Source organism: Panulirus ornatus, chromosome 17 (assembly GCF_036320965.1).
Source record: "Panulirus ornatus isolate Po-2019 chromosome 17, ASM3632096v1, whole genome shotgun sequence".
Lineage (NCBI taxonomy): Eukaryota > Metazoa > Arthropoda > Malacostraca > Decapoda > Palinuridae > Panulirus > Panulirus ornatus.
Genome location: NC_092240.1, coordinates 49,172,922 through 49,188,069, shown reverse-complemented (window position 1 = coordinate 49,188,069; position 15,148 = coordinate 49,172,922). Strand labels below are relative to the sequence as shown.

The 15,148-nt window shown below is 40.7% G+C and overlaps 1 protein-coding gene across 44 annotated transcripts in view; it reads right to left on the bottom strand.

Annotated features, from left to right (window-relative positions):
- The window catches only part of LOC139754722 (uncharacterized), a 258,484-nt gene that overhangs the window by 147,404 nt on the left and 95,932 nt on the right, over positions 1–15,148 (bottom strand). Inside the window, exons 5-6 of one of the 44 annotated variants that reach the window (XM_071672395.1) lie at positions 1,160–1,412; positions 7–772 (exon numbers count right to left, since the gene is read on the bottom strand). The exons of 42 other annotated variants lie outside the window; for them this stretch is intronic. In XM_071672395.1, coding sequence (XP_071528496.1) covers positions 1,170–1,412 — 243 coding nt within the window. In that variant the 3' untranslated portion in view covers positions 7–772; positions 1,160–1,169. Of the gene's footprint in view, positions 1–6; positions 773–1,159; positions 1,413–15,148 lie in introns of those variants that run through there. One more of the 44 variants, XM_071672407.1, reaches the window with a different exon arrangement.

Below are 15,148 nucleotides of genomic sequence, written 5' to 3'. Positions count from 1 at the left end.
CTGCAACAGAGAGGGGAGCGGCTATCACTCCTGCGCTGCCACCACACAGGATGGGAGATGATGGCTAAGGCTGACAGGGTGACAGAAAAGTATGAGGCAGGATAAAGTTATATACATAAATAAAGGAAAAGCTGGAAAGGAAGGCAAGATAAAGGACAAGGTAGATTACTAAATCAAGGATAAGCAAACTAACTACAATGTAACCATTGCTTGGTATGGTAACAACGGAAACTAATGAATACAGGAATATATGTAGAAGTATACAGCAAGTATGTGAAATTTTTCTTCATATTAAAAGTCACTGTTTAAAGGAAAAGCCAAAAATTCACCACTGTATAAAAAAGTCACATGATCCAATTTACTTAATTACTTCCCAAACATCGCTCAGTCTGAAGTGCCATCAAGCTCTCATCATTCCAGAGTCTCCATGTGTTTAATGTATCTTGTTGACATGGTTGAAATTACGTTACATAAACCGGTGTGTAGAACCTCCGATGAGCACAAGTCTCTGAACTATTCCAATTGGCAAAACTGCCTATGTGGCAGGACCACAAGGTGTCAAAACTCAGCTGGTGGGCAGCTGGTCCTTGTGGAGAGCGCGGATGTGCTTGCGTAGGTTGAACTTGAGTCTCGCTCGGTGAGGGCAGAACGGGCAGGCATGGGGCTTCTCGCCGGTGTGGGTAAGTGTGTGATACCGCAGTCGCTGGTGTTGGTTGCGCCCCGCAAACACCTTGTTGCAGAAGGGACACATCAGGGCCCGAGGGCCAACGCCCTGCAACACAACACCATAGTCACAACCTCCAAATCTACAGCTTCATTATCACCATATCAACTATACCGTCATCTTCAACTTTAGTTTTCTACTAAAGAAAAATCAGGTGTCCCAAAAAATAAGAAAAGTGTACTGAACAATATATAGAGCCATTATTCCTTCAAGTTTTTATGAATTCTTTTTGGTCAAATTCTTCCCCAAGTTTTCCTAAACTTATAATCTATGATGAACAAGTCAAAATCGCAAAAAAAAAAGTAAAAAAAGCCATCCACTCCACGAAAAATCTAATAATTCAACCTTGTTCTATGTGAAACTGACACTGCATACACTTCATATAATATAAAGTTTTAGCTATAAAGTACATCAGTAATGCCCATATTGATTCACCTTTAACTCCTTATTCCCACATATTTCTCTTTAAACCCTGATACTGAGAGTTTTGAGTTTGAGAATAAATATCACTGTGTATGTTTCGAATATGTTTGATAAGATTGTATTTGAGTGTGGATTTGTGAGGGCAATACGGACACTGGTGACGCTTTTCCCCAGTGTGGATCATCATATGGAATCCCAGGTTCTGTTTTCGGTTGCGACCACCAAAGGATTTACCACAGACGGGACAGGCCAGACACATCACTGCCTGCAATGAAGAAACGCTCTTGTAAGACAGTGTCTCATGCCTTGTGCAACTCTTCCTCAAACTTCCAACACTTCAACGAAGACTCGGGTTCTACACAAGACTGCGGTACTTTAAGTTCTACTGAAAATTTCCACTTCGTTTTTCATGTGAATTTGTTGTACTGTCAATTTCAACGAGAAAAATAATTTGACAGGAGACTGGAATAAAACTCAAGACTGCAAGCATAGATAATAATAATAATAATAAAATAATAATAATAATAATAATAATAATACATGTAATAATAATAATCATGTAATGCCCACTCAAACCATAATGGGAAAACATATAGACGAGTCTTGGGTCCTAAAGGCAAGAGAATGAAAGATGATGTACAAGTGGGAAATAAAAAGTCTATGGGCAATATATTGTAAGAGATGGATGGTGCTGTAAAGAAAGAATGCAAGAGATGGATGTCCTATTCAAAGCATAATGACTGAAAGCTGACCAGAATAGGATAATATGGTTTGGTCATAATGAAAGGATCACCAAGAGGGGACTAACTATGAGCATCTATATGTCAGAATGATGGTTAACAGGAGGGAAGACCAAGGAGATAGAATAAAAGGGGACCATTGGGTCACTGGAGACTTGATTATGAAGGATGGAGAGGGGCATGCCTAGGATTGAATGAAGTGGATTGATGCGATATGTAGGAAGCAACATGATGTCAATCAGGAAGAAGAGGGATGATGCAATCAGGATCAAATGTGGAACAGTCTGAGAGGCTTGGCAGTGTATTGTGGGAAGTCTCGTTTCAAGGCATTATACAAGAAAGCTACAAAATGGATGCGAGGAAATATGGCTGCTGTTCAAATGTTCCTGACACAACCTCTGTAAGATCATAAAGGTGTGTTTGTGTGATTATTTGTGTCACAGGGAAAAAATTTAATTCAGGTGTACCTGATTCTTAACTTTGTATATATGTACCAGGTCTTTACTCCTGTGTGTATACACAAACACACACATACTGTGGGGCTCTCGTGACAATCTAGGAACAATGTCAACACTCATCCCTCAAACACACTCCTGCTGTTTATTTCCTGTCAGATCATATTCATTTTGAGGCCTTCTTTCACTCTGTCTCATCCTCATTATTTCATATTTACTTGGATTGAATTTCATCAATCATGTATAACACCAACTTTACACACAGTCTGGATCCCCTTGTAAGTTGACGCAACACTCCTTGCATTTCAAACCTTTCTCCATGGGAGACCTTACCCATTTGGAGGAGGCTCCTCTGATATGCATCCTTTCTTTGTTAGCTGATGAAATAACCGTCTTCCCACTGAAGAAGTCTCCCTGTTGATCTAGCTTTTAATAAGCCTCCCATGCAATAGTATCATATGCCCTATGGGAGTACAAGCAATCCATGCAGCCTTCTCTCTTGGAGAAATCATGAGGTGCATACATAACACATGACCTCCTTTCCCTGCAATCATGTTCACTTACTTTGGTAAGAATCTCTCCTGCAGGAAGTCATCCTTTCACTTTCTGATTCTCTTTTATGACCACATTCACCAAAGAGACTAGTCTGCAGTTCATCACCTCTTATCAGTATGGTGTTTATCTTTTCCAGTACCCTGGTGCTTTGCTTTTCTCCGGTGATATCTTAAAACAGTATTTGATGAGGTTTGTTAAGTGTATCCAAACACATTTTCAACGCATATGGTGAAATTTCACCAGGACCATGAGCTTGTAAGAATTAAGATCCTATAGTATTCTGTTAACATCTTTTTTAAATATCTCATTGATTTCTATGATCTTATTAAAAAAAATTTCATTCACTTCCTCATCTATTCATAAGTCATCGTCTAAAACTCTTCCCTCTACATCCTTTAATGTCTGTGTGCCCAGAAAAGAGCAACCATGAATTAATAGAACCGATCTACAACGAAAGTTGATGCCTCCACGGTTGAGAACCTTGAAAAAGAGAAGTGAAAAGGGTAACCTGATATATTTACACACCCAAATCAACTGGATGATGGCAAGAGTAAACAGTTCTTCACCAGGTGCAATATCAGAGTTACTAATGACCACAATCGCAAGCTTCAGAAGCTGATCAAGAAAGATGTAAAGAAATCATGGTTTAGTTAAAGGGAGGCATATATGGCTGACATAGTCAAAGCAAGAAGGTAAATGCCACCAACTTACAAATATTTGTCTTTTTTATGGCATAAATGATAATAATAATAATAATAATAATAATAATAATAATAATAATAATAATAATAATAACAATAATAATAACAACAATAACACTTTCTTGTTATAGACTCGTTCGCAAGGAAACATTTGGAACAAATGATGACTGGCCACATTCATTCACTAGCTATCAGGTCCTGTGCATCGAAACCAGAGCCAAAACCCATAGACCTTCCTTTAGTTTCTCCTGGCTTCTTCATTAACCTAGTTCAGCCCAATGACAGCATGTCATCCCCTGCATGCCATGTAGTTTAAAAATCAGTAAATTCAGACCCAGAACACTCAAAGAGCATCTTCTACCACAACTTTCCATCTCCATTTCTGTCTCCCCTACCCCAATGTCCCCTCCACTTCTAACACATATACCTTCTCGTCAGCCTCTCCCTATTCATCCTCTCTATATATCCAAACAATTTCAAAGTACCCTCTTCAGCTCTCTTGAACAAACTTCTTATTAAAACATCTCTGACCCATCAACTCTTCTCTTCATACCGCATTCTATTTTCAAGCTTTTCATTTTCAACAAATCCATCCTCTTCTGCACTTTTAAGATTTCCAACATAGTCATCCTCTTTAGTACTTTCTTATTCATCTAAGGCCCATGCCTTATCCATACAACACTGTTAGGACTACATATCAAACATACCCCACCTTTGCCTTCAGATCAGTGTTGTCCTTTCTACACACTATCAGTGCACACAGGATCTCAGCCCCATCATTCACCCCCTGAACATATTTCAGCTCCCATGGTTCTATCCACTGCCATGTTCACTACCATGGAGCTAAAGCCCTACACTTCCTCCACATTCTCTCATTCAAACTCACACTCCAATCAACCTGTCTTTCTCCCCTGCTAAATGCAATAACCCTATATTTATTCATATAAACTCCCAAACACTCTCCTATAACTCTACTTTTATACACAATAACTTCTGACTTTCAGCTCTCAACATTTTCTAACCCTACTTTTATATACATTAACTCCAAACTTTCTGCTTTCAAATACTCTCCAAAACTCAAACCACCAGTTTCTGAAATTCCTTATCTGTCACCAAAAGGTGTTTACAGGAAAAAGTTATGACTCTCCTCCAAGGCCTGAAGCCCCCAACCCCCATCCCCACAGACCGCTAACCCACTCCTCTTTCCACAACGTTTGCAATTACCTTTCTCACCAATCCATCCAAAAATAGCTTTTAAACAGCCACAGTGACTTTAAAAGCCTTTGTCAAAGACCCAAATTAACATGGAACATTCTCTCTTTCTCTATCTGCATAAATATTTGCCATTTCCTGCATAAGCTAGTCAGTGTCAAGACAGATGAATGAACCTTAGAGGAAAATATGTTCGCTTGGCCCCCCCTTCTCTGTTCCTTCATTTGGAAAAATATAACAGGAAAGGATGATTTCCAGACCCAGCTCCAACCCCTTTTATCACCTTCTACAATATAGAGGAATATGTGGGAAGTATTCTTTTACCCCTATCCCCAAGGAATGTGAAACATCTGTGGTAAACAATGGAAAGGTCTGTGGGGCCTGGATGTGGATAGGGAGCTGTGGTTTTGGTGCATTATACATGACAGTTAGAGACTGAAAGTGAACGAATGTGGCCCTTTTTATCCGTTTTCCTGGGGCTACCTCGCTGAAGCAGGGGGCAGCGATGATATTTCCTTGGGACAGGGTGGCATAGGGAATGGATGAAGGCAAGCAAATATGAGTATGCAAATGTGTATATATATGTATATACATTGATAAGTACATGTGCGTGTTTGGGCACTTATGTGTGTGTGTATATATATATATATATATATATATATATATATATATATATATATATATATATATATATATATATATATATTGTGTGTGTGTGTGTGTGTGTATATGAGTTGGCATTTTTTGTGTGTCTTTCTTGGCGCTCCCTCACTGAAGCAGGGGCAAGTGATGCTGTTTCCTGTGGGGCGGGTAGCAACAGGAATGGATGAAGGCAAGCAAGTATGAATGTGTACATGTGTGTATATGTATGTCTGTATGTATATGTTGATATGTATATATATTTCTTTCTTACATACTATTCGCCATTTCCCGCCTCAGCGAGGTAGCATTAAGAACAGAGGACTGGGCCTCAGAGGGAATATCCCCACCCAGCCCCCTTCTCTGTTCCTTCCTTTGGGGGGGGAAAAAAAAGTGGATGGGCCATTCTCCGTCTGTTTCCTGTTGCTACGCTGCTGATGTGGGAAACAGGGATTACGCAAAATAAATATGATACATAAAATGTATATGTGCGTGTATGTGGCCCTTGTTGTCCTTTCCTAGCACTACCTCGCGCACATGCGGGAGGAGGGGGTTGTCATTTCGTGTGGTGGGGTGGCGACGGGAATGAATAAGGGCAGACAGTATGAATTATGTACATGTGTATATATGTATATGTCTGTGTGTGTATATATATGTACGTTGAGATGCATAGGTATGTATATGTGCGTGTGTGGATGTGTATGTGGGTGGGTTGGGCCATTCTTTCGTCTGTTTCCTTGCGCTATCTCACTAACGCGGGAGACAGCGACAAAGTATAATAAATAATAAATAATGAGTGGATGGGCTGTAATTCATTTGTTTCCTGGCACTACCTCGCAGACGCAAGAAACAGCGATCAAGTATAAATAAATAACATATATATATATATATATATATATATATTGGTTCTCAGTGAATGTAGGTTTGCGGCAGGGGTGTGTGATGTCTCCATGGTTGTTTAATCTGATTATGGATGGGGTTGTTAGGGAGGTGAATGCAAGAGTTTTGGAAAGAGAGGCAAGTATGCAGTCTGTTGGGAATGAGAGAGCTTGGGAAGTGAGTCAGTTGATGTTCGCTGATGATACAACGCTGGTGGCTGATTCATGTGAGAAACTGCAGAAGCTGGTGACTGAGTTTGGTAAAGTGTGTGAAAGAAGAAAGTTAAGAGTAAATGTGAATAAGAGCAAGGTTATTAGGTACAGTAGGGTTGAGGGTCAAGTCAACTGGGAGGTAAGTTTGAATGGAGAAAAACTGGAGGAAGTAAAGTGTTTTAGATATCTGGGAGTGGATCTGGCAGCGGATGGAACCATGGAAGTGGAAGTGAATCATAGAGTGGGGGAGGGGGCAAAAATCCTGGGAGCCTTGAAGAATGTGTGGAAGTCGAGAATATTATCTCCGAAAGCAAAAATGGCTATGTTTGAAGGAATAGTGGTTCCAACAATGTTGTATGGTTGCGAGGCGTGGGCTATGGATAGAGTGGTGCGCAGGAGGGTGGATGTGCTGGAAATGAGATGTTTGAGGACAATATGTGGTGTGAGGTGGTTTGATTGAGTAAGTAATGTAAGGGTAAGAGAGATGTGTGGAAATAAGAAGAGCATGGTTGAGAGAGCAGAAGAGGGTGTTTTGAAATGGTTTGGGCACATGGAGAGAATGAGTGAGGAAAGATTGACCAAGAGGATATATGTGTCGGAGGTGGAGGGAACGAGGAGAAGTGGGAGACCAAATTGGAGGTGGAAAGATGGAGTGAAAAAGATTTTGAGTGATCGGGGCCTGAACATGCAGGAGGGTGAAAGGCAGGCAAGGAATAGAGTGAATTGGACCCCAGTAAACCAAATCGTTCCAATTCACTCTATTCCTTGCATGCTTTTCACGCTCCTGTATCTTCAGGCCCCGATCGCTCACAATCTTTTTCACTCCATTCTTCCACCTCCAATTTGGTCTCCCACTTCTAGTTCCCTCCACCTCCGACACATATATCCTCTTTGTCAATCTTTCCTCACTCATTCTCTCCATGTGACCAAACCATTTCAATACACCCTCTTCTGCTCTCTCAACCACACTCCTTTTATTACCACACATCTCTCTTACCCTTTCATTACTTAATCAAACCACCTCACACCACATATTGTCCTCAAAAGCTAGGATCAATTACTGAAATATATTCATTCAGTCACAGTTAAGGCAAAATATACTTGTGACATAACAGTTCTTAACTGAAAACGATTTGAAAAACAAGTAGTGTCTAGCTGATAAAGCTTTGCCTTTGCATCGGTCCTTCCTAAGCAGCCTTTAATTTTACTGTATGTTGAAACTGTTTATACTCTCATTGTCTTTCTTTTAATCACTAATTGGTACATATTCTAAGCTTCCATTGTTTACTGGTAAATATTTTGCATGTTCCTAGCCCTTCCCATCATGCACGGATTTCAACCTCACGAAACTATTACCCATGTAAAGGTTGACCCCTAATTTTTTGCCCAAAAATTTGATCTTAAGAACTTGAACTATACACAAGTATATACAGTAATTTAAAGTGGAGCAGATGAAATGTTTGTAGTGGATGCTGAGGAAATCTTTTCGTGTCCAAATTTGGTTCCAGTAGGCGTTTTGTAGGCATTTAGTTTTGTCTTGCTTTTGTGTTGATGTAAGTGGTATCGACAGTGAATGTCATATGTGTGTCATTTGTGATGCCTAGAAAAGTTGGTTGCTTTGGGTAGTGTCCATTCAAGGTGACTGGAGGATATGACTTGCATTTGCACTCATGCCTCTTGGGCTAAGATTGATTGTAATCTTATATGGAGATGGAGACATTCAGTTCTAGAAGAACAATTTTTCCAGCTGTGTTATGCAGTGTTGCAAATTTGATGTTGCTTCTCTAGTGTCAGGGTGTTATCATGTGACTGTGAGGTTGTCTCCAAATGAAAGGACCTTCTCACTGAGGTTTGGCTAAGGTAACGAGTGGTTGAGTAAGAAGGGACTGAGTTGGAGAAAGCTGCTTCTCAGGGAACTCAACTATAAATTGCAAGTATTTCAGAAGTGAAACCATTTTGAGTGACTCGGGCATGGCAGCCGGCTTTCATATGAAACTGGCCAATCATATTCTGCTGCTGTTGTGATGGATGGTGTTGAATATCATTTAGTAAGGATGTGTTAGGGGAATATGTCAAATGCTTTGCTGATGTCTAGTGCTACTAGTACCATACACAAGGGGGAGGTTTTGGCTGGAGGAATCCATCTATGATGTTATGTAAGCTCATTGGGAAGAGTGTGAGAGTGTTTGGGTTCAAAGCCATGCTGTGGGGGCGAGAGTGGGATTGTTTCTGTTGTGGATCAGTTCATATTCTTTGGAGACTGAGGATAGAAGTGATATGTGGCAGTAAGAGAAGAGGGCGTCGAATATTTTGGATGGTTTTTAAAATTGGTATTACACTGACAAATTTCAAGATGTCATGGATTTTGTTGTAAAGCCAGGAGTGGTAGAAGATATCTGTAAGTGCTTGGATTGCACATGGGCCAAAGTGTTTTTCATGAAAGTCTGGTCCAGTAGCATGAGTCCTTAAAAGGTTCTAAATGGTGCTTATATTAGCAGGAGTGAAGGGTGGGTGAGCAGTTGTTTACTGGATGGAATGTGTGTGTTTTTCATGACTTTCCGTGTAGGTGTGATGTATGCACTTTCTGCTGGCTTGGTTGGAAATGGTGAAGTGTGAAACTGCATGATCTCAGAATGAGATCTTACATTTAGAAATAACATCTTACTGGCATGACAGACATGGAAGAATTTGTATACCACTAACTCTGAAATCCAAATGCGTGATATGTACAAAAAGAGAGAAACTTATGCACCTAGGACCGAAAAATCTTCACAATCTTGCTAGATACCATCAGACACAGGATGGGATGCACAGTAGAGAAATTTAAAAGAGCACAGGACAAATGCCTACAAAGTGCATCAGACAAGCCATGTTGCAGGGGTTATGTAATCCTAAAAGTTGCAGTTTCCAACAATTTGTTCAACCAATGGCCAAATCCAACCAAATGCCTGGGTCCAGCTTGGGCTGTGGGGGGTGAAGACCAATGAGGACTTCACCATGCAAAGGCAGAGGAAAATATATACCTCAAATTTATCCCCAAAAATACTCACCTTATATAGAACCCAGCTCAGGCACAACCGCTCAACAAAGTAAATCACAAGACCAAAAGCAAGCAACTCTGGCGCACAGAAAATCCTCATATTACAACAGTTCAGCCCTCTTTCAAAACGCACTCCTGACCCACTGCAATGAAATCCCTTCTCCCAAAGGACAGACATGAGACACTGCTAAAAAAAAAAAAATCAGCAACAAACTATAACCCCCCCCCCCCAAAAGTAAAATCTATCTAGAAATATCTTCCACCTTCCCTTAACTTTCACAGATACAAGCAAAGTAATCAAAACCTTAAACAACTGTCTCCCCCTAACAACACATTGATTTTCACATAAAACACTATGGCCCATTTGCAATCTAAGCACATACAGATAGCTTCAACTATTCCTGTTTACACACATGCTAAACATTAGAAAACTTACCAGCAAAATAATACCAATCTTGAAACTCTCCAAACCATCCAATTCCCAATCCTCCTCTCACCCAACATCACTCTATCCTCAGTCTCTAAAGTCTGAAAAAAACTTAACAACAAAATCGAAAAAAAACACTCAAATTTACCCACTTCACCACCACCACGCTAAACACTGATCTCACACAACAAATTCCAAGATGGATTAAACCAAGCACAGTTCCCCTCCCACACAGTGCTTGTGGCAATGGACATCAACACAGCATCCAACAACAATCCCTTCACGCATCCTTTCAGAAAAGACAGTGAACATCCCTCTCCAAATCAATGACAAAAAGTTGTTGGCCACTCTCAGAGTTGGCTCTCATGGCAGAATTACTCAAATGGCTTCCCATCTAAAATACTTAAGCTGACACAAATAATTAAAATGTTATCATAGTACCAACAACAACCATGCAGCACATTAAACATCTGGAACAACGGATCACCCAGAACAGAATGTCTGCATCTCCCATAAAGTCTTCGGGAACTCCTTTAGCTACAAACACAAATCCAAATTACACCCTCTATAACTCCTACTGAACCAAACACCAACCATTCTAGGCATCTCATGTGATATACATGATATTCACTCTCCACACTAATAACATCAACACAAAAGCAACATACAGGCTGAATGTCCTCAGAACACAGATTTGGACATGAAAAAATCCTTTTACATTCATACACAACAACTCATCTGCTCCACTTAAAACTACACCTCACCTGCCTGGTTTACTGTCTTCTCAAAGTAAATAAGAAAGATGGAAACCAAACATAATACACTAAGAACAACCACAAGCTGCCTATCAATCACAAACACTCAACACCTACACAACGAAACAAAGATCCTCCAAATATAATCCCCCCTCAACATGTTCAGCACGCAATTCTATGCAACAACACTAGACCCTCCCACTCAAACCACTCCGTCACTAACAATCCCAAAGTAGAAAATAAAAAGCTTCTTCCTACCTCAAAATTTAGTAAGCTTTACTCAGACATCCTCTCATCCCAAAAAAATATACCATTACTATACTTTATGTCTATGGTCACAACCGATAGACATGGATAACTTCCCAAGTGCTAAAGGAGCCTCGTAAAGATAAAAGGGACTCCATAAGCAGGAGGAAAATAACTAAGTACAGTGTATATGAATTCTATCTAAAATTGTCCCTGGTACAATTTCCCTTAAAGTTGCATGGTAATGTAAAACGTAGACTTTTTGGGAGTCAGAAGTTCTTTGGTGAGACTGTACTTCCAATGATACAGCCTCCCCAAAGGTAACTTTTTACTTGCAGTGTAACTCGGGTAGGCATAATCTAGTAATACTGATAAATACTCACTTCCTGCCCCAAAAGTCCCTTCTATTCTTATGATGCTCCTGCGGTGCTCTTTGTAGCATTGTGGGTAAGGGGGATGACCACAGCGTAACTCATGTATGCCAGGAGAGTTGAGCTTTTAATGCCGGTGTGGAAGAGTGGCTCTGTAGTGCTTGTAAAGTTATATCATTGCAAATGTTTTACCAGTGAGTCAGTTGTTGTTCGCTGATGACACAGCGCTGGTGGCTGATTCATGTGTGAAACTGCAGAAGCTGGTGACTGAGTTTGGTAAAGTGTGTGGAAGAAGAAAGTTAAGAGTAAATGTGAATAAGAGCAAGGTTATTAGGTACAGTAGGGTTGAGGGTCAAGTCAATTGGGAGGTGAGTTTGAATGGAGAAAAACTGGAGGAAGTGAAGTGTTTTAGATATCTGGGAGTGGATCTGGCAGCGGATGGAACCATGGAAGCGGAAGTGGATCATAGGGTGGGGGAGGGGGCGAAAATTCTGGGGGCCTTGAAGAATGTGTGGAAGTCGAGAACATTATCTCGGAAAGCAAAAATGGGTATGTTTGAAGGAATAGTGGTTCCAACAATGTTGTATGGTTGCGAGGCGTGGGCTATGGATAGAGTTGTGCGCAGGAGGATGGATGTGCTGGAAATGAGATGTTTGAGGACAATGTGTGGTGTGAGGTGGTTTGATCGAGTGAGTAACGTAAGGGTAAGAGAGATGTGTGGAAATAAAAAGAGCGTGGTTGAGAGAGCAGAAGAGGGTGTTTTGAAGTGGTTTGGGCACATGGAGAGGATGAGTGAGGAAAGATTGACCAAGAGGATATATGTGTCGGAGGTGGAGGGAACAAGGAGAAGAGGGAGACCAAGTTGGAGGTGGAAGGATGGAGTGAAAAAGATTTTGTGTGATCGGGGCCTGAACATGCAGGAGGGTGAAAGGAGGGCAAGGAATAGAGTGAATTGGAGCGATGTGGTATACCGGGGCTGACGTGCTGTCAGTGGATTGAATCAAGGCATGTGAAGCGTCTGGGGTAAACCATGGAAAGCTGTGTAGGTATGTATATTTGCGTGTGTGGACGTATGTATATACATGTGTATGGGGGGGGGTTGGGCCATTTCTTTCGTCTGTTTCCTTGCGCTACCTCGCAAACGCGGGAGACAGCGACAAAGTATATAAAAAAAAAAAAAAAAAAAAAAAAAATTTGTTTGGAGTTGGGGGATCTATGAGTAGAGGTTACTGAAGTGGGAGACAGGAGTAAGCTTCTGATCTTTCCTTAGGAGTTGGTGGTTAATTATAATGTGGTTAGGTTGGGAGTGGTCTGTGGTCTGATGCTGTTGCATTCAGTTGAGTGCTACGCATGTTGAGGTGAGATTGTACTGAAGGATCATTCTTTCATTGTGTAGGTGTTAGGTGTTTGTGGTTGCCAGGCAGTCAGTGATTGCTTTGGGTGCACTATTTGGCGTAATTTGCAGCTGCTATACTTGCGTTTGAGAGGACAGAAGAGCTAATAAGTGAAGCATTGTTTAAGGTGGAGTGAATGATTTGGTTAATGGATGTTGAAGGCTTCCTGTTTAAATCCAGTGCCAATCAGTGTTGACAGGGCATTTAGTTTGTGTGCTGCTTTAATCGCTGTGGAGAGCAAATGCCATGTGTCATACATGGGGCCTAAAATAGCTAGTGCCTTGTTCAGTGGGAGTGCACATTCATTCAAAAGAGATGAGGGTGTGAGCTAGATTCAGGTCTGTCTGGAGTTAAAAAGAGTGATTGAAGACTACTAAGATGTAGATACTCTGTTCTAGGTGAACCCATGTTCCATATGTGTATTGTAGAACTGCATGTTCGTTGTGGCTACTGTGATATCAAGATGTTATGATGTGATTGTGAGGTCATCTACATATGAAAGGACCTCACTACAAGAGGCTGTCATGAATTTTCTTCCAACAATCTTTCAAAATACCCACTCCATCTCCTCTTTGCCTGTTCCCACTTCCCCATTTCAACCCTTCATCGATTTCTGCTCTCATTCTCATTTTTCTCATACTATTAACCTCCTTCCAAAACAATCTCTTGTCCTCCCATTACTCTCTCATTCCAACTTGTTTGCCCTCTTTTTCAGTCTTTGTGCCTTCCTTTTCTCCTCCTGCTGCTTTTTCTTGTACATCTCCCAATCTCTCCAACTCTTTCCCTAATTAGCAAATCAACTTCACACTACTCACAACCCTTTCTCACATGCCCAACTACCACCTTCCACATGCTACACACTTCTGTCACATGTCTGAAGTGCTTCCCTAAACAATAATTCAGCCTCCATTTCTCAACCACTCCCCTAGCTTCATTTACTCTAACCTTTTGTCATTGTACACTTCATCTCTCCTGAAATGCTTCTTTTCCAAGTTCACTTACTTTTACTACCTCTTCTCATCCATATCACTTCCTTTTTTTCTTCCTGAAATGCCTCTTTTCAAAGCTCAGTTACTTGTGCCACCTCTTCTCACCATATCATTTCCTTTTTTTCCAAAAGCCTCTACAAATTCTTCACACCCAATTCCACCTGGTGATGATATGATCAGACATCCAATCTGCTGCAATTCTCAGCACATTCACATCCAAAGGTCTCCTTCTGAATGCCTATATATATATTCCCATTCAAAGGTCTCCTTTTTGAATGCATATCCATCAGTATGTAATCCAATACATGCCCACTTACCATCTTTCCTGCTCCAATCATATTTATGAATACCACGTATTTCTGATCACCTGTCCTTTTTCAGTACAAAACTCTACTAACTGTTAATCATTTTCATTTACATCATGGAGTACTCCATGCCTCCTAATCATACCCTCAGTTACTAATCATTTTCACAATCAAATCACCCTTCACTAATACCCAATCTCTAACCGCTCAAAGCTGCTGATTCTCACTCAGCTAAACTACTACACTACTCACTTTTGCAATCAAATCACCCTTCACTAATACCCAATCTCTAACCTCTCAAAGCTGCTGATTCTCAATCAGCTAAACTACTACACTACTCACTTTCGCAATCAAATCACCCTTCATTAATACCCAATTTCTAACCTCTCAAAGCTGCTGATTCTCAATCAGCTAAACTACTACACTACTCACTTTCGCAATCAAATCACCCTTCACTAATACCCAATCTCTAACCTCTCAAAGCTGCTGATTCTCACCCAGCTAAGCTACTACACTACTCACTTTCGTAATCAAATTACCCTTCACTAATACCCAATTTCTAACCTCTCAAAGCTGCTGATTCTCACTTAGCTACTCCTTAAACACACTCCCCTCTTCATCAGGCCTCTAGTGGCCTAGTACAAATGGAGAAAGCATGAGAAGAAAGGTTGACAGAGGATATAGGTCAGAAATGGGGAAGACAACAGGAAGGGGGAACTTAATTTGAGAAAGGAAGGAGGGAGTGAATCTAGTTCTGACTGCTCTGTGCCTGAACATGCAGGAGGGTGGAAAGCATGCATGGAATATTAGTGAACTGGAGCAATGGAGTATACAGGTAGTGATGTGCTGTCAATGGACCACACCAGGGTATAAACAGCAGCAAAGGGAAATGACAGAAGGGTTTATCAGTCCTCACAGTGTGAAAGGGGCCATGGTTTTGGTGCATTACACATGATGGTTTGAGAATGGAAGTGAGCAATTGAGGCCTTTTCTTCATTCATCCCTGGTATTGCTTTTCTATTTCAGGAAACAGCAAACAAATATGATATATATATTTATATATATACATATATATATATAT